The following is a 19,960-nucleotide window of genomic DNA, read 5'->3' on the forward strand; positions in this document are numbered from 1 at the left end:
AGGGATTTGAATCAACTCGTTCCACCATCGGACTCGTTCCAATGGAACGAGTCCGCTCAAATAGCCCATCACTAGTGTAATATGGCCGTGTAAGTTGTTGAAGGTTTCCATTATGAAAATAGCAACAAAAGTTTAAGTTTTTATTGTTGGTCTGAACAGTCTAAATATTTGTACCATAAACTGAATGTGTGTATTTTAAATATCAACAAATCATTGGCATTCAGAAAGTTACCTTCAGTGTTTTTTCGGTTAACGAGTTTTGGAATTAGCCAAATTTTTATTGACGCTTGCTTAAATTAAATCCAGGATTATTTGTGGAGCATATCTAGTTAGTATTTAAATTTAAGATTATTTTAAAATAGTACAACTGTACTTTTATCTGTATTTTTATGGATAAATATATTGTATTGTTTGGTCTGTATTCGTAAAGTTACTATTTCTACTTATAAAAATTTAATGCACTGCTACGTTAAATTTTTGAATTTAATTTATTTGGAACTCAACTCAATTAGTGAGCCATTAATTCTTAGATTCTTTGCTTGGAGTTTGAAGTAATTATAATTTTTATAATTGATTTTAATTTATTCTGAGCCTAACTCATCTTTTGTATATATACATATATATTTACGTTATTGTTTAAATTGAACATTTCTTAATACTTAATGAGAGCTTTTTAGAAATGAGTGTGTTCTTACTTATTCATTTATGGATAGCAGCATAAATTGTACTTTAGGGATCATGGCTTTAGAGTACCACTGCTAATAACTCAATTAAGAACAAGAACTTATCAATTCTTTAGAAACAAGCTTGTTAATTGCGTGTACATATTGCTTAGTTGCATTCTTAACAATTTGATTCCGTCTTTTTTTATTATTTAATGTAAGATGTGCTCAGTAAATTAGCGCACTTACTGCTTTGTCTGGTTTCGAATATTGACAGTATTTAATTAAATTTTGTTTTCTTTGGTCCGACCTCCTGGTGATGGGAAGTTAGTCCCTGACCAAACTGTTCGGCCCGAAGCCACTAATGAAAAAGTAATTAAAAATTATGATTATTATGTTCCAGATTCTTGGAAAGAATATTTTGATGGACGAAAGTAGTACCTCCGATGGGCTGGTAACATTATTACCTGCGAAGAGTGAATCCGGAGAAGTGAGTGAGTTTACGGAGCAGACTGAGGATGCTTCTGGAAATGGTATGGAAGACCAGAAAGAAGATGTTACATTAGATCAGGAAACCATGAAAGCTGAACTTCTTCAAGAGAAGCTGGAAGATACAAATATGGAAGCCGAAGATCAGAATCAAGAAAATTACATTGAAAAAGAAGGTGCAGCAGAAATGTTACTTACTGAAGAACATTCGAACGCTCCTTTACATCAGGAACAACCAGAATCAGAACAGCCTTTAGAAATTCAGAATTTATTGCAGGAGAATACTGGCCAGTCATCCGAAGAAATTCCACATAGCAGTGAAATGACAGAACCTATGGTTGGAACGAATGTCCCAGTTAATACTCAAATTACTCTTAATCAAGCTATAAGTGAGACTCAAGAAGAAAATTCTATTAAAATAACTTCTTTGCAGACAGAAACTCACGCGGTTACACAGCCAATAATCAAAGGACAGTTGCAACTTCAATCCGTTTCAAAACAGCCTACAATTCAACTTATTCAGCACCCTTCTCAGGCATTATTACAGACTGCTACTGCAGTTTCTTCGCAAGGCGAAAATATTCCAGCTTCAGAACAAGCATTATCACAACCGTCTCTTACACAGCCTCCCTCTGATCTAATTGCATCATCCTCACAATCTGGCTCACAAATTATTAATCCATCGTCTCAGCTGATTAGTAAAACAGATAAACAAGTTACAAAGTTGAAAATAAAAACAGAAAATATCCCTACCGCGATTACTTCAGTGATGGCAAAACAAGCACAGCCTCGTATGTTACAGCCAACTGTTAACAAAGTGGCTGTCAAAACAAAAAGTGCGCCGGCCACTGATGATTTAGCTACGTTAGCCACTGCTGCCTTGACTTGTAACCAAACATCAAATGGTCTCAATACTACTGAAATTATAAAAAAAGAACCGGTTTGGTGTGACGTAGGGATTATAAAAGGAACTTCTTGCTTTGTTAATGCTTATTATGAACCTAATTTTTCTCATGACCAAGAGCACGAAAATATTTCTATTGATAACTTACCTGATTTAACTAACTCCTTTAAAATAGATCTAGAGCCAGGCACAGCTTACAAATTTAGAGTTGCTGCCATTAACTCATGTGGTCTTGGACCTTGGAGTGAAGTGTCCGCTTTCAAAACATGTCTGCCTGGTTATCCTGGTGCACCATCATCCATTAAAATATCCAAATCTGCAGAAGGTGCTCACTTATCGTGGGAACCACCATCAAACCCTGCTGGAAATATAATTGAGTATTCAGTATGTCTAGCAGTAAGGAACAACACGCAGCCACAAGGAGATCAAAAAGCTCACCAACTTGCTTTCGTGCGAGTTTATAGCGGACCACAGAATCAAACAGTTGTACCAAATACTTCTCTAGCTGCTGCACATATAGACACCACTTCGAAACCAGCTATTATATTTAGGATAGCAGCCAAAAATGAAAAAGGTTTTGGTCCAGCCACGCAAGTGAGGTGGTTACAAGATGTTGTTGCTGCCCCAGGTGGTACTTTGAAGTCCCTACCAAAGAAAGAACCAATGGCACAAAGTATACCTCTTAAAAGACCAAAAATTGAAGATTTTTAAAATCCTTTTTATGTTTTAACTGTTATTTTCATGTTTGCCATATTTTATAAATTGTTTAAAAAAAACGCATCAGTAACTTTCTGATTATCAATTATTATTTATATTAATAGTTTCTGGTAGTCAACAAAATGAGACATATTTTGACAAAGAGGTAATAACATCCCAACATGGTAAAAAGGGAGTGGCTTATTATGAAATACACTTTGTTCTTTTCTTTGCACTGTTTATTAAGCAACATAACACCAAATAATTTTTCTTAGAGAACTGCGTTAAAAATAGCGGACATTTTTTGTTCAGTTGTTCAAACATATTCTACATAATCTGGACCTTACAAATATAATTCTAAACGCTGATCACTTATTGCGTTATCATTCTTATTTATCGCTTCATGAATTAAACAAACCACTTCCTTTAGCATGGAATGGTAGTTAATGGCCAGAGGCTGCCATACCTAAAACGTTCCCTTAAATATTTTTTAATTTTTAGTACATCATTATTATTTAAGATTTGTGTTATTTAATTTGTCTAATAAAATAAATTGTTATTTGTAATCCTTGTGTGCAATATTCAAATCAGTGACAAATTTTAAATATTGCATTTATCCGTAATGAAATTATTTCTTTGTATTGTACAGTTGCTACTTCGGTAATTTCACATACTCTATTCCTTAATTTGAATATTTTCATATATTTGTCCTGTTTGGCAGAAACAATGGAAAAAAATGGCAAATTTTTGTATAAGTAATAGAAAGGCATCAAATTGCAGATCTCAAACCAATCTTTTTATGAATAAAATCTTTTTCTATACTTAGTTCTTTCTTTCATTTTAAGACTTCCGGCGTTAGGTCTTAGGGTTAAAATATATCTGAAAGTGAAATTAATTTTTTTTTCTTGTGTTTACTCTGAGGACTAGTATTTTTTTTTTTTATACAGTAGTAGTATTTCTTTATAATTATAAATAGAAATGTCGGGAAGGCTTTTTCAGTCCCTAAAAATTCAGACTTTCAGATCGGGTGGATGATTCAGTTTGATTTTAAGAATAGACTACAACACTGTTACTGCCTCCCATTACACTTGCTGACTAATTAGAAAAAATATTTATTTTATACTCTAATAAGTAGTTAAAATAATAAACTTAACTTTAAAGAAAAATCCAACCACTTGCCATATCATGTTTTTGGATTCAAGGTGCACTTCTTACTTATAGAGAATCTGCTCAATAAGTACCTAGTACATTGCTTTAATTGAAGTAACAAATTTATAGATTTAAGGTCAGAATTAGAGAAAGAGTTGATATTACTTCAAATCATAAGAAGGTTATTGTATCATTTAAATTTTAATTCTGATGAGGTTCCTACCATTTCTTTCATAATTTTTCTAAAAAAAATAAATTATGAAAATGTTATCATCGATTTATTCGTATTATACCTTCACTCAGGTCTTAAGGAGTAAAGGACTAAAACTATTACATGTCAAAACAGTCTTAGCCTCATGCTGTTTCATGAAAATGAGTATCAAGCGTTCACTCGTCTCGATAGAATCAAATGTTCACATCAGTACCAGGGATCTGGTCTGTTGACATATGTTTATATTTTGTTTTTTGGAACACCTTCGAATTGCCATTCACAAGATCCGATGAAGAAGTTATTAAAACCCATCAATGCTGGCTTGAGTTTTTTTTTTTTTTTAAAGTAATTTACTGGAGTTGTGTTAAGAAGAAAGTATTAATTACCCAAAAGGAAAGATTAATTTACAATTCACTGAAATTATGATCTTCCTCTTCACTGCAGCATATATGGTATACACAGTTCCAATGCTATTAAAATAGGCCCTGATCTTGGACAAGGTGAGGCGATTTGGTTAAACGTGTATACACTACCTTATTCTTCCCTGAACACTGACAAAGTCAGCAATTATATCTATGATAGCACCCAAAAATGAAAAAGGTATAACAAAGCGCGTCACACTGACACCACTTTCCTCGCAGCAGGTAACTATTCCTGCAGTTCCTTTTATCGGACATTCTGGACAATTTTTTCATGGGACAGAACTTCATACTGATTTGATTAGAGGCTTAATCCTTTGCTTAATAAGGTTCTCCATATCCAATCTTTTCTAGATATGAGTATTCTTGTTTTACCTAATTGCTTCTTTTTTTTCTCGTGAACAACTGTAGGAGTAGTTGGGAACAGGAAAGCATTCTAACAGAGTAGTCTATAAGGCTAGTTATTAGGAAGTGGTCCGGAATCTGTAGAGCACAGCACGTTACCTCTGCTATACGCCCGATATCACTATCAAAGATTTAGCCTGTAAATGTAAAAATGTAATTAATGTTATTTAACTATTTGCATAATGAGGGTTAGATTATTTACAGGTTGTTATTTTCCCAGAAAGTTGAACCACCTTTCATCCTACGCTAGAAAAGGATGTGTAAACTAATATGTTAGAAAAAGGAACCTCTTAAAGGAGTTTAGAGAGAGTTTGTTGACCTTTTAACCAGTTTTTTAGCGAAACCATAATCAAACGCTTCGCTCCTTCGCTGATAAAAGAAAGTTTTCGGTTCGAAAAAAAATCAATCAGGAATATCTGTATTGACATTCCAATTCATTTATCTGTTCTAACTTTTTTCAATTTACTTATCTTAAAATATTAAATTCGATAAGCTTATACTTTGCTAATTTGTATTTTAATTTATTTTTTCAAATAAAGTTTTTGCTACATTAACTATGAAGGCCGTAGCCAATTTCTGAATGATTTACCGATTTAATTTAGATTCCATGGGGTTGACCAAAAGCCTAAACTCAAAGGGTCTACTGCGACACTTAATAGTAGAGCATCTTCAATAAAAAACTGATTTAAAGTAGGCCTATTTTGTATATTTTACACAATTTTGTTTATTTTTGCGACTCGCTCATAGCAAGGGAACTCAAACCAATGTTAATTAGAGGTGGTTGGCTCAGTTTTTTGTTTGCTTGCTTATAAAAGAAAACTTTAACTTACATTTGATTCCTATTGAAATTGTTCTCTTTTACTTACTGTTAATTATTTCTTGATTATATTCCAGAGCAATATAAATTTTGTTCCAACATAAAACGACATACAAAACTTCTTGTTAATATCTTAAAATAAATTGGAAGGTTTGGTAGTCAACGATTTCAGACTTTTTGGTATTTTTAAAACTAGATCATTCATGTTCAAAGAAATACTGATTCTTGTGGATTTTTCAACTACATGAAAGAAAGATGTTAATTTTACTTTTAATGAAGTTATGAAAGCAATTCATGGTTTCGGGGATAACCAAAATTAAACAAAGAAGTTATTTTGGTTGTCTTGGAAATAACTTTGTTTTTCAGATAGCTGTAACTGAATATTGATTTAAGTTAAACAATATTAAAAACACATTTTCTTTTGGCAGTAAGTTCTTTAATTAAATTGTGATGTCATATCCTTCAATTTCTTGCAAATAATATTATTTCTCTCAGTTCTCAGGTTAAGATCGCAAAATACTGATATTTGCTTAAATTATTTGAGTGTTTCATTCCCGTTTCCTCATTTTAATATCTTATGTTTATAATTTATTATACAAATAATTATTAAATTATTTAATTTTTTATGTCTTTAATAATTATTCCATCTTTCTATAGTATCAGTATTTAAATTGGTAATCATTTCAATTTATTTATGAAAATAAATTTGTTTTCAATTAATTTAAGAAATAAATAAGCAACTCAACTGTTTTCAAATTATGACTTAGGCGTCTGCATTTCTAAACAAAAACGAGAATAAATCCTTTAAGTTTTTTTAATTTGGTTAAATAAAATGAACAACATTAAGGACATTTACAAATCTCGCAAACATACATACACACACACACACACACACACACACATATATGTCCGACGGCTATAGAACTTATTTACACACTTGAAAAAACGTAAATGATAGATTACCAATAAAAATTGCAGGACATGTTTACATTTTTTATTACTGAAGTAATGGCTTCCAACTATGAAGTTGATATAGCGGAATTCCTGGAAAAACAGTTAAGAATAAGTTACTTTAAGTTAGAATTGAGTGCAGAATTGGAAGATTTAACAGCAACTATTTCGGTATGTCTTTATTTCTTTTAAAGTAGAAGTTTATTTAAAAATATGAATGTCCATTAATAAAACTTCTTAAATGCAATCTTAAAAGTAGCGAAAAAAAGAGTCCGAATTAAGAGTTGATACTGTTTAAAATAAAAGCACGTCTTGAAGGAGTTTTTTATTGAAATAAATATCCTTATTATAAAACTTTTATTTATAACATCACTAGTCTTACATTTATTAAAATTTTCGATTAAAGATAGTTTTATTATTTTTTTTACAAAGATATTTAAGAAATCTCAATCCTGCTACTATCATCAGCAAAATGGAGACTTACTAGTTTTGAGATTTACATATTTAAGTGAAAATTCAGCTTTTCACATAAATTAATTTAAAAATAGAATACATTTTAAAGTTTGCATCATTAATTATTCTTTTTTAAAAGTAATATTTGTAAAATGATTATAATAAATATCCTTGGTGCTGGTTATGAGGTAATTGTTGGCAGTAAAAGGTCAAAATATTTCATTAGGTTTAGAAACAGTGTTCTCTCAGGAAGACGTTTGATCAGTAGATGTATGAACAAAGTTTATAAGAGAGATGAACATCCAACATTTATTCAATCAACATCCAATTTTTGGGGGACCTTTTAAGTGTAATGCATATAGTTTTTTAATTAAAAAAATTAGAACGTAAACATAGTTCCAAGTGATTTATATTTTTTATTTCAAGTTCTTGTATAAGTGATTTTTCCTCTTCTCACTCTTCCTTCAGCTCTACTGTTTATATGGGGCCATGGATTCCTTTATAAGATTTTCCCAACCATTTTTGTCCATGGCTTTACTTCTTTAATGCCTGACAATATCTTTCAGCAATCAATAACATAACCATCGCAACTTTGAAGTCTCACGAATTTTCGAGGGGCTCTTTCTTCAATCATTAGGGTGGATGAGGTTATTTGTGTTTCCTCCGTATATGTCATTTCTTAGAATTTTAAGTTTGTCCTTCTACACATTGTAACTGTTAATTTATATTGTACAGAAAATTCGAATAATATTTGAATAAGTTCTGAGGTGAGTGAAAGTCGGCGAGTTTCGCACCCCTTTTTGTTTTGTAATAATAATGTTACTAACTACACTGAAAGTTACATTATATTTTCAAGATGGATGGGGTCAATATTCGTTCTAATGTTGCCAAACGAAATCTCTGTTCCCCAATCGTGTATTTCTTGACGTTCCTACCAAAGAGGTCATATTAGCTGGATAACATCTCCGATTTTACACGAGCAGTTCGCAAGTTTTTCCCTTTTTGAGGTTTTAGAGTTTCATTCATCATCAGAGATTGATTCTTCAGTTATGTGTGGATAATTTGATTTTAACTACGTATCTGTCATAAATAAACTTGCTGACTTCGATAATATTAACAACTGGTGGCTACAGACGAAAAAAAAAACATTCTAGTGATATTTAGAGAGGCCTCCCCTCAGTAAAGAAAATGCATCTAGCTCCAGTGCTTCTACTGATTCTAATCAAAACATAATCATATGTTCTATAGTTTTTGTTTTCACTTGTATTGAAGAGAAGAACAGTAAAAAAAATGTGGGGTCATACAATTTTGTAAGTTTACATAATTATTTATTGTTTTTTAAAAATTTTTAACAAGTGCAAATTTAATTAATGCACACATATCCAATAATAAGGTGGTTATTTCAATATTAGCTTAAAATATATAACTTTTTGGATTGGGGGAATATTAAATTAGTAATTGTTCTTATTAGTTGGTAACCATGTTTGGGTCAGAAGGGGAAGTCGGCGTTGCAGGTCAACTCATTGATCGTACAGCAGTTGTACATTGTGATATTGTGAGCTTGAAGACTGAGCAAGATTACTTCTAGGCTGTAGATTGTGAATGGTTTTAAGTGATAGTGAAGTGTACGCTGCCAAACTGTGGGGTTCAAGCTTTTTTTTACCCCCTCAGGGGGTGTACTATCCGGTAAGAATTTGAAATTACTTTTATTTTATTTTTTTCATCGTTACAAAGTTGTTACCATTTGCAAATGGATTTCTAATTTTCGTTTGTTTATTTGGAATACAAACTTCAATTGTGCGGAGTAGAACACCTTTTATAGTTGTGTGCTAAGAGTGGAAAAATCTAACCTAAAATATACCCTAACAACGCCTTAACCTTGGCCATCTTAGTGCCTTGCCCAGCGTGTTTAACTTTATATTTTAGTTTAGAAATTGACGAGAAGAGAATTCTTGTTCAATGATTTACATGTTTTTCGTATGTCGCTCAACAAGATTATATGCGAAATAGACTAATAAAGATAGTAGTTTCACTCCGGATACATCTTCACAGTTTCTTCTATATTGAATGCGTTAATCTAATGTTATGAATTCTGACAATCTTTCAAGTCTCAAGAATTTATTCTTAAAAACATTCGATTTTGAAATTGTTATCTACAACGCCTATTTTTTTTTATTTATTTATTTTAAATAGTATTTAAATAGAAACGTATTTATTTTAAACCATTATAAATTCCACTGCTAATTCGTTGCTTCACTTTTTAATTTTGAAAAGTTCTTTCAGCTCAAAACGTTCTTACTGGTGAATGTTTCGGAATGAGTTGAGAACAGTTTTTTAGCTGTTGGAATTGAGAAGCTGGAGCTCTATAATTACTTCTAAATATTAAGAAGCCACTTTGAATTACATACAATTGTGGTACTTAATGTACCATCTGTGTCTTAATTGTTTTATTGAATCTTAAGCCAAACTTACACTCACAATTTGCAACTTTAAAAGTGAGGCGAAATTGAAGGATCAGAGTTGTGTCAAGGAAGCTTGTTCAATTGGATGTTCAGCAAGGCAAACTAGCTTGATTACTTAAATAACGTTTTCCTCCCTGCTGTGAGTACATATTCCCTTCACTATTTAAATTATTAATGTTGATTTTAGATGAAATAAACGATTCTGAATCATCATTTTTACGTTATCTATTTTATAATTAGCACTCATAGTCATTTACCAGTTTTTTTTTTTTTTTTTTACAGATATGTTGTAAAATTTCATCACAATAAATGTCTTCATTTTAGATTAAATTAATTAAAAACTAGTTCTTCAGTCGGTTGAATATTGAAAGCAAATATATGAAAACATTAGGCCAGTGGATAAATTAATAATTTTTGCTTTCCTTAGCATTTGCATTCAAAAAAAATACAACTATATTTTAAAGTGGACATTAACCACCGTTTCATAACTGTTCATTAGATTCATTATCATTTTAAGCAGTTGGTTTGTTTGCATCCTTAACAACTTCTACAACTTTCTTCCTGTTTGCGGTTCATTTTCAACAAACATTACATTTACCATTTGTTGACCTGGTCGCGGTGTAGTAGGTTCTCTGCCAATTCTCTCAAGATTTCTGAAAACTTGCTTGGATTACCAGACATTATTTTAATTATATGTTTTAATGGGATCCCTATGAGTGAAGATCTGTCGTAGTTCCATCTCCATCCATATTAAAATGACCTTCTTCTTCTTCTTCTGTAGCATAAGATGCCTTGAGCTCCAAAAGCATTGTGAGTGCACCATTCCCGAAAAAAACTAAAGCTAGTTTTGGTGGAAGGGAGTCTCACGCCTAAGGAATTAGAGACATCTCCAAAAATGTTTCGGTCAGATTTTATTGATCCTAGGATATATTTAAATTCAACTTTTAAATTTAAAAAAAAAATATCTGAAAATAATAATTGGGACAAGTAATTGTTCTGTAAAAAAATTAATAATTATGAGAATAGTGACTGTAATTTTATTGAGAAGTACGAAGATTGACGGTTAATTATTATGATTTGGCAACTTTTGCAGGATGTACGTCCGTACTAGAAATGTTTGCGCAACTTGAAGTTAGAGGATCTTTTCTTATGGGATTAAATACTTAGCAACACTATTTTCAGTTATGTCGTTTGACTGTCTGGACGTTGCTTCGTGATAAGGAATCTCAATATGTATCTTAACGTGTGTACCTTGAAGTACAGGCAATAAGTGATCAAATGTCTTTGCAATTTTAGTTATTATACTTATTGTTTTGGTAAAAGTAACTGTATTATGTTTTTTAACCTCCACGCACAACCTAGACGACGTAGGAGTAATGTATCAAAACAAGAGACTTATGGGTCTGCGTTACAATTCCTGTGTATCAAGTCATTCTTGCTGTTTTAAATGATTATACAATATTAATGTAGAAGCGAACGGTACGCCCATTAGTAACATGTGAATACATGGTTTTAGTTTCTTCCCTATAAAAGAGAATCACAGGAAAACTATATTGTTTTAACTTATTTGTTTCTTGAAAGTGTAAACACTTCACAATCATCTTTGAACTGCTAATTCAATGTTGCTTTCACGTCGTAATCCCCAGAAAAACTTATTACCATGTAAAAAATGAGCCATAGATTGAAATAAATAGTAGCCCGAAGGAGGTAGGTTTGGGGTATTAAAAGATTCAGAATAAAATTCATTATGTCTTTTATTATTATTATTATTATTCGCTGCAGAAGAAATTTTTCAGTACTCTCTCTACGGAAACAATTCGACATTTTGAATAAATTTGTTGCCCCTCAATGTTTTCTAATTTATAAGTAATTGTACAGGGTTTTTGTCGATTAGTTTTTTGTTGTTTTTTTTTCGACTAGAACAGCATAAGTAGAGTTCTGTTGTGCAGAATAGATTGCAGATATGATAGCACTCACTTTTGGAACCAAATTGAAGTGGGTATTGAGTTTAGCAGGATTTTATTACTCATTAAGAATAGTAAGTTTCAAAATTCAGATTTAATTTGTTTGTTGGAATGAAATAAATTTGTTGTTTATGAAATGTCAGCTTTATATATAGGCGGTTTGTGTTCATGGTTTTTTTTTGTTTTTTATGAGATTTTTTGTGTGTACTTTTCAAAATTTAATTAACGAATAAATTGGTTACCTTTAATTGTCACAATGTTTTGTACCATCTTTTCGGTACAAAATAATCGGACATTTCACTCTGCGGGGTCTTAAACTGGAATAGAGTCGTTTTCACCTGTAGTAATATTGCCTTGAATACTTTCTCTTTGACTCGTTCTTTTTGTAGGCGTAAGGCACTTATAATGGCCTCCTCCTTTCTTTTCACCTACTTGTGGTTAGGCTGAAGTAGTTTCGTCCTCATTCTTATTTAAAATATTATCGACTATTAGTTATTGTAAGAGGTTTATGGATGTTCTTTGAACAAAAGGTTTCTTAAATGATAAGTTCTGCCTTTTTAACAATCATCATACCAATTCTTGGGTGTCCTAATGATAAAAGTCTCTCTTGGTGAGTTTATATGTAAAAATTGTTTTATTATTTGAACATTGTTTCATCTCCTATTTTTCATTAACATTCCAACTTTTATTGACCTTAAGAGAACAATTAGTGTTGTGACATGGCCAACTTTCTGTATTGTTTTTATTTTATGTTACACTATAACAATATTCTCTTTAAATATAGACTTCCTTTTTTTAGTATCTCTTCGTTGATTTCAACATTTATAGGTCATAAAATATACCCAGTATATTTGTGGTGAAAACTGGATGCATAAAATTTGACCCAGTTGCAGTATTCCGCGTTAGCAGTAAAAGCAGGATTGCTGATTGAATTTAAGTATGAAACCATATAGTCTTAATTCATCAAAATTTCATTATAATCGGATTATGTTGTTTTTAAAGAAAATTTAGGAATTTCGTTGTTTTTAGAAAAATAGGAAGAAATCATAAAAGTTTGATGCGTTGAAACTGGTACTCTTTTTCTTGTAGTTTTTAAAATCTAATTTTATTTCTTTCAAATTTATCTTTTTTTAATATTCTATTTCGATATGAAACAACGAAAAAATATTTTAAAAAAGATTAGTCGCTTGTTATTTCAAAAAAGTGAAATTTATGTTATGTATCATATGTAACATCTTGTTAAAGAATTGATTTTGTTGTAAGGTGAGGATGGAATTATCAAATGTACAATTTATGGAACAAAAACTTAATTGGTTATGATAATTATAAAAACATTTTTTGTCTTTGTTGAAACAAAAACTTGTTACACCTATTAATTAATTAATTTACACCTATTTCGTTTCACATCGCACAAGGGCAATGATCTAATCCATCTTTTCTGACGCTATCTGGTGGTCTCGCTGATGCAAATTTTTTTCTCCTCAAAGTATCGTCCAGTGAAGGAGATAAATACTAACTCTCCCAAGCACAGTAAAATTTGAAAAAAATGTTAATTTTCAATAAAATAGGCACAAGAACTGTAATTTCTTCGCGGTCTTACAACAGTCTTACGGTCGTGTTGACTTTGTTCCCTTTCAGGCTTTATAACAGCTCATTACCTTCTAAAACCGTCATAAACCTTATATAAACTGACACTAGACATGTTGTAGCATATATCCATCATATTTTAATTCAAATGAAATTCAAGAGAGTTCTCCTGCACAAAGCTAAAGATTATGTTGCAGAAATGCAACAAGATGGACTATAGGGTTAAACTACAACTTGCCTTTTTTGTGTTATGTAAAAATAAATCTTTTAATCTCAGAAGATGTAGTTGTAGTGAAGGCTCAAAACCTGAAATTTTATTTAATTACTGTATACTTACTCTGACTGGGGGATAATGGAATGTATTAAAAAAACAAAATGTATTTTATTTATTCATAATCTATTTGTAAGTTTATAAGCTAAAAATTTATTTGAAGGTATGTATGCATTGAACATTTTTCACTGCTACCTGTTAGTAAGCATTGGAATAGTTTTTTTTTTTTGTTAAACTTGAAGCATCATGATGGCGGCGGATGACCTTGTGGAGGCCTAGAGCGGCCGAGAGAGTTACTACCATAAAAACTTTGGAGATGGACGTGGACAACCTTGGATTTATTTGATAGTGTGCTTGTGTTGTGTATTCTGTAGTGTAGATATTTCATTTGTTTATACTCCTCGAAGCAGTTGTTCAGGTGAAAAAATAAAAATAAATTCCCAGCGTCCTTAATACATTCACTTAACTTTCAAATTTTTTTCATGCCTCCTCCTCTTTATTGCTTTTGCATCATCTTGATTCGTTATTTACTTCGTAGTAAAGCACGGGAATAAAAAACACTTTTTCAGATGGTAAATAATGCAAGTATCCGTTCTTATGTAACAAGAAAATTTCTATTAATTAATACCTCGATATTTCGTAATTATTTTTTATTGTTTCAGTTTGAAGAGGGTTGTGATTATTAGATAAAATTACCCCTCCTTTAAACATTCTTCTTAACATTCTTTATTGTGAGGCTGGAATTTAGAAAACATCTCTTGAATTTAAATAGGGTTTTATTGAATAATGTCTGTATAATTCCAAATTTACTTTCTCTTTTTTGGATATCAGTAAAACGTTTAATACAACGTTGGTTTTATCTGCCATGGTAAGCTTGATTCCATCAGACGCTTTATTAGGGTGGTGTAAAGGATTGGAGGACGTGGAAGAATGAGTGGACAAGCTACCTTACTGCATCTAGAGGGAGGTTATATTAGTCTGAATATACGAATGTGAAAAAAATATAAATATAAAACATAATTCAGAAAGAAAAAAAAAAGTTGAGTTTAATTTTAAAGCATGGTTAAATACTGTTTTGTGTATTTATATTTGTGATTTTGTTGTATTTAGGTTAGGAATCATATGACGTAAATTGATCTTCATTAGCGTAGGTGCAAATTGAATCATATAAATCCAACTCGCCACGATGTTAATAAATTGATGAGGTGTTTTAATGTCAATTCCAATGCGACCTAAAAGATTTGTGGTCACTACCTTAAGAGGGTGTGTTATTAAACGTAGAGTTCTGAAAGTGCATAATGTATAATTACGATTCAGTATGTAAAGATGATGAACTAAAGATTCGTTTATGAATACACTAAATCAAAATAATTGAACACATCGACCACATTCAACTGGTTCTAGAGGTGCTAGAATTCCAGTGTTGGTGTTTATTGTTAAGACTAGAATACTCGCAAGGACGCCAAGTTGCTTGAAGAAGTTGCAGGTTAACTCCTCTCCCCGTGGTGCTATGTTGGGTAAAATCAATGATATATTTACACCCATTCCCTCTTAACTACCTGTAATACCCCTTGTAAGTGTGAAATAACACCGATGGTATAATTCACATTCCTTAAAACAAGAAGGACAATTTAGTTGGTACCTTTACGGTATTTTGTTTTATTTTTTTCATTATTTTTGGCAGAAAATCTTCTTTTTTTATTTTATGGAGTAGCAAAAGTCAGAAGAGAATACTGTTACAAGTAGTTTTCTGATTGCACAATGAAAGTGTGCATTAAGAACAAAAAATGAAACAATAAAAAATGGGCGTTACTTTACTTTAGAAAAAAAAGCTTTGTTTTGATAGGTTAGGTTGTGCAGTGCCTTCTGAGATCTTGAATCCGTTCTAAGGGAATTTACCTGCTCGCACTTTGTTTTCAGGGCACAATAACTAAACAGGTATCTTGAAAGAGCATCTTAGCATTAACGCTGGCCTAATTAGTCACACAATTTGGGTAGAGAGTGTTATTGCAAATATAAGTTTTTTTTAATCTCGTCTTTTCAATAAAGAAAATGTTACTAGTACAAGAGTATAACCTTTCTTAGGTAGCATACCTCCGGTATCATAGCCACTGATGAGAATACACATTTTTAGGCATGTTATCGATACTTCTTTTACATTAGTAGCAAAAGAATGTGAAAAGTACTAATAAAATAAAAATAAATGAAAAGAAGAAGTAAACAAATGGTAGGGAAAAGTCAGAAAATATTTTTAAAGAATTGTGCAGTATTAGATTTAATAATTTTTATGATTTAGTATTACAAAACTGAATATAATGTAATGAAGATGCAGAATACTTATTACGTCACCACACTAGGCACAGCATGAATTTTTGTGACTGAATACAATGGAAGTCAATTGTTTTATTAACTCCCCTCTGTTAAAAGTGTGTATGATCATTGGAAGGACATGGGAACGAATTTACAAGGACATGGGAATTCTTGATTCAATTTTGTTGGTATAATAACAACATTAATTGTAATTCTGTCGGTATTGTTTCCAACAATAACGACAATTAGAATAATCACTTATTTTTTTTATATTTACTACAGGGGACTGTTCTAAATGCCTGTAGGATTTTTTTCTTGTAAGGCTCATAAGAGGTCTCGAAATCAGGCTTGATTTTTTTTTCAAAGTTTCGAAATTTTAAGTTTCTGTATAATTTTCGAGTCTCTTGAACGGATGAAAGTAATAACAGTTTAGTGCACCTAGCCAACTTGCTCTACCCCAACAAATATTTGTATTTCTAATTAGTAAATTTTTCTTTCAACATTGAATTTTGCCAAACACTTGGTTATCTATTTTTGCTTAATACGATATAGTGCCAAGCGTTAGTCCTTAGATTATTTCTGCGATTTAACAAGAATGTGCTCCAGTCCTACATGCGTAATTAATAATAATAATAATAATAGGGAGGGAAGGGATTAGCTATGAGGTTAACATACTGGACTCCCACGCGGAGGTCCTGGGTTCGAATCCAGCAGCTGACCCTTATATTTTCTCTTCCTAGGAGCTTCTTACAGCTTACTGTCCGGTGATGGACAGTGTTTGTTACGAGAGAACACTGTCCGGAGGCCGGCAGTGCACTGGAAAAAGCTCCGGGCGCTAATAACCTCAGCTGTTGATGCGCCAAAAAAAAAAAAAAAAAAAAAATAGGGAACGGATTAGCTATGAGGATAGCATACTGGACTCCCACGCGGAGGTCCCAGGTTCGAGTCCAGCTGCTGACCCTTAGATTTTCTCTTCCTAGGAGCTTCTTACAGCTCACTGTCCGGTGATGGACAGTGTTGTCTGTAACGAGAGAACACTGTCCGGAGGCCGGCAGTGCACTGAAAAAAGCTCCGGGCGCCAATAACCTTAGATGTTGACGCGCCTTAAATCATTAAAAAAAATTTAAAAAATAATAATCATGTTTTATTAATAAAATAATATATACAAAAAGAAATTCAACACATTTTACGGCTTGGTAGGACCGTCTGCCGGATTAATATATTAGGTTGAAAAGAAAGTTTGGCGGATTTCAGACGTTTGTACTTTAAAATTGTACAACTGTACTTGAAATTTAGTAGAAATAAGCACCTTTAGCATTAACACTTTTTTATAACTAGAAATTGATTTTTTTTTTAAAAAAAAAGAAAAAGTAAAATGATGCCTATTTTATCAGGAGTGCTTAAGGCCATTACTATTTTAAATTCTCATAATAACCATTAAATAATATCCAGGGAATAGAATCCAGTACCACATTGCATCTTAGCTTTGCTGGGCCGTCTTTTACCGCTCGGCTATCGTGACACCTAAGTCGATTTTTATAATCACCGTAAAATCACTTGATATTAGCTAAGTTTCTGTTGAATGGCACCTAAACCAATTTTCAAATTTGAATTGTTATTAGAGTTATGGTGAATTCATACTTCCAGACTGACATGCCATTTCTTCAAAGCTACTTTTTCGTACACGAGAGATCTCAAAATGGATGTGCGTTAAGGTGAAAAATGATTGCAGTAGTTCCTCTTTTGGGGACAAGCTTTCTCTTAATAAAGGATGGATTCTTCTATATGTCTAAGAAGCCGTAGTAATATTACCAACTTGATGCGTGTTAAATCTTAGTCACTTTCCAAAAGAAACTACAACCACAATAACAATTCACAGAAAAGACTAAACAGCTCTCCTAACTAATGCATTGATTCCCTATAGTGAACGTTTGTTGTATGATTGTGATTAGTTAGGTTAGGTTAGGTTAGATACTAGCAAAGCAAGAAAAACTGGATGGCGTCATTCCATACACAATACAATGGACTGTAATCATGTTTCAATAGAAATTATAGATGCGTTAGTTTGGAGACACTTTCGAATTTTAACTGTATCGGACGCTCTGATTCTTAGAAAGCAGAACATTTCTAGATGTTCTAGAAAGAATGAAAGAAAACTTTTCCTGCTAATATACTCGTTTCTTTTTGCCTACATGTACTGCAGTCTGTTTTCTAAGGGCATCATATTATTTGTTAGGAGAAGACAAGTCATTACTAATAGCCCAAAATTAATAGCATTATTTTCAGGATATCAATAAATAAAAATTTCAAACCTGGTCGACTGAGAATCGTGACACCCTTTTTGAGAAAAGTTTGCTAAAATTTGAGACAGTAAAAGTCAGTTTTGCAAAGCTCACAGGATTGTTAACTTAAGGCCATCTCATGAGCAACCAAATCCACACTGTAACTTAAATGTAATAATAATGAATGCAATTGTCAACTCTCAAATTAGTAGAAATTTTCCTTCACGCTTTGAAGTGTAATTACCCATAATGTTTAATTCCTTCAGCAAAGTACTATACATGTATTATTAATTATGTGTATGTAGTAAGGAATGTTGTAATAATACATTTTATTTTGAAATACAAATTTTATTAGTAATTTATTCGTAACATTTAATAATGTTTAAATTATTCGCATTTATATTCATATTTAGATAGTCTTTAGGTAATCAGTGTTGTTCTGTTAACTAATATGGATGCGTGGCCCCTAAAGCTAAGATGTGTTCTGGTACTGGATCGATTCCCATACTTCATCTTGGCTTTAATAAGAGAAATTATAGTAGTGTTTGCTATCCATCAACATCCACTTCACCTATATCTGGATATTTTAATTAAAAGTACATTTTTATTAACCTATTACATAAACGTCTTTCGTACTCTTTCCGCAGTTGAACAGTGTACCCAAATCAGGAAATTTAGAGAAAATCTCTATGATTCAACTTTCCTAGCGGCACTGAAAATACATATTCTCGACAGATGTTTCTCTTGAAAGTGATTGCATATATGTTTAGAGTTGAAATCATCCATAGTGGAAAACTGTTCAAAAATTGGTAAATCTAGATGTATTTAATGATTAATTGGGCATAACTGCGAAGGACTTAGATGAGTTAACGAATACTGGATACTCGAAGATCAAGGGTTTGAATCCCCCCACTGCTGGCCCTTAGATTTTTTTTCTTCCAAGGAGCTTCTTACACTCTTCGGTGATGATTAGTGTTGTCTGCAAGATAGAGCACTGCCTGTCCGAAGGCCGGCAGATAACCTCAGATGTTGACTCGTCTTAAATACAAAATTATATATATGTATATAGAGCATAACAGACTGAATTACTACTATTTTGGTGATAAGTTCGAAAGAGTGGTCAGTTTTACCCTGTGACATCTGTGTTTCCTGTAAAAATCTAATTTTATTAATTTGAGGCGATTCATCAGTCAGAGAAAGCAACGGCAAGCAAATTACTAATATTCCAGCATTTGAGACGGTTACATAAAAAACTTGATACTATAACCAATCAAGCTACTTGGTTACATCATGTCGCCCCATAATGACCTGTCTTAGACCGGGTTTTGTAATTTTCTCTCTCGTTCCCTATATAATTTGTGTCTGAATAGAATTCTTGTATATATATTTTATTTGAATCGTCTATTTTTATCTTAGTTTTGAAATGATTCAAACATCTTCAGCTGTTCCGTTTATTCGTTTCATTATTAAATTGTTAAAAATTTATTCATTTCAAAACAATTCTTTTTTTTAAAGATAAAAAATAAGAAGATTTTGGAAGAAGAGTTTTTAAAAAAACGCCAAGCTTATTCAATTTCTGTCCACAAAAACTATTAGTTTTATACGTTTTATTAAGACGTCATATTTTGAGTTTCTGAAATTTTTTCTGAAGTGTTTGATCTAGGAGCTTGCTTAGAATTTAGTAATATTATGTATTATCCAAGTAAATTTTTTAGTAAAAATTTCTAGAAATCAAAATTTTATGATTAGAAAAGTCTTGAGTGGTGTTCAGATTTATTTTTTCACTCACAAGAGGAAGTGATTTCAATTTTTCTTTGGAAATACCCATTCTGAGGCCCCCAGAGTGCGTTTGGAGCTGGTCTATACCCACATCCAACATAATCAAGAAAAGGAAATAGTTTTGATCAAATTTTTTTATACATTTATTT

General features: G+C 31.8%; 2 protein-coding genes and 1 long non-coding RNA gene across 17 annotated transcripts in view; 2 read left to right on the forward strand and 1 right to left on the reverse strand.

Annotated features, from left to right (window-relative positions):
• Window positions 1-57: 57 nt before the first annotated feature.
• Window positions 58-3,572, forward strand: LOC141452139 (uncharacterized). The gene is made up of 2 exons (XM_074124016.1): window positions 58-328; window positions 1,066-3,572. The coding sequence occupies exon 2, from the start codon at window positions 1,087-1,089 to the stop codon at window positions 2,764-2,766; it is 1,680 nt and encodes a 559-aa protein (XP_073980117.1). The 5' UTR covers window positions 58-328; window positions 1,066-1,086; the 3' UTR covers window positions 2,767-3,572.
• LOC141452155 (uncharacterized) lies at window positions 911-6,201 on the reverse strand. Its single transcript, XR_012457256.1, has 3 exons — window positions 5,802-6,201; window positions 2,204-5,072; window positions 911-1,023 (listed from the first exon to the last, which is right to left on the reverse strand). It is a non-coding gene; the product is annotated as an uncharacterized lncRNA (long non-coding RNA).
• Window positions 6,202-6,745: 544 nt separating this feature from the next.
• LOC141452140 (RNA binding protein fox-1 homolog 2-like) overlaps window positions 6,746-19,960 on the forward strand; it is a 69,940-nt gene continuing 56,725 nt past the window's right edge. For 14 of the 15 annotated variants that reach the window (XM_074124023.1, XM_074124025.1, XM_074124017.1 and 11 more), the window contains exon 1: window positions 6,746-6,874. In XM_074124023.1, coding sequence (XP_073980124.1) covers window positions 6,761-6,874 — 114 coding nt within the window. In that variant the 5' untranslated portion in view covers window positions 6,746-6,760. Of the gene's footprint in view, window positions 6,875-8,627; window positions 8,843-19,960 lie in introns of those variants that run through there. The other variant, XM_074124021.1, reaches the window with a different exon arrangement.

The sequence above is a fragment of the Rhodnius prolixus genome, unplaced genomic scaffold (assembly GCF_049639745.1).
Source record: "Rhodnius prolixus isolate KJV_2025 unplaced genomic scaffold, Rpr scaffold_3, whole genome shotgun sequence".
In the NCBI taxonomy this organism is placed as follows: Eukaryota; Metazoa; Arthropoda; class Insecta; order Hemiptera; family Reduviidae; genus Rhodnius; species Rhodnius prolixus.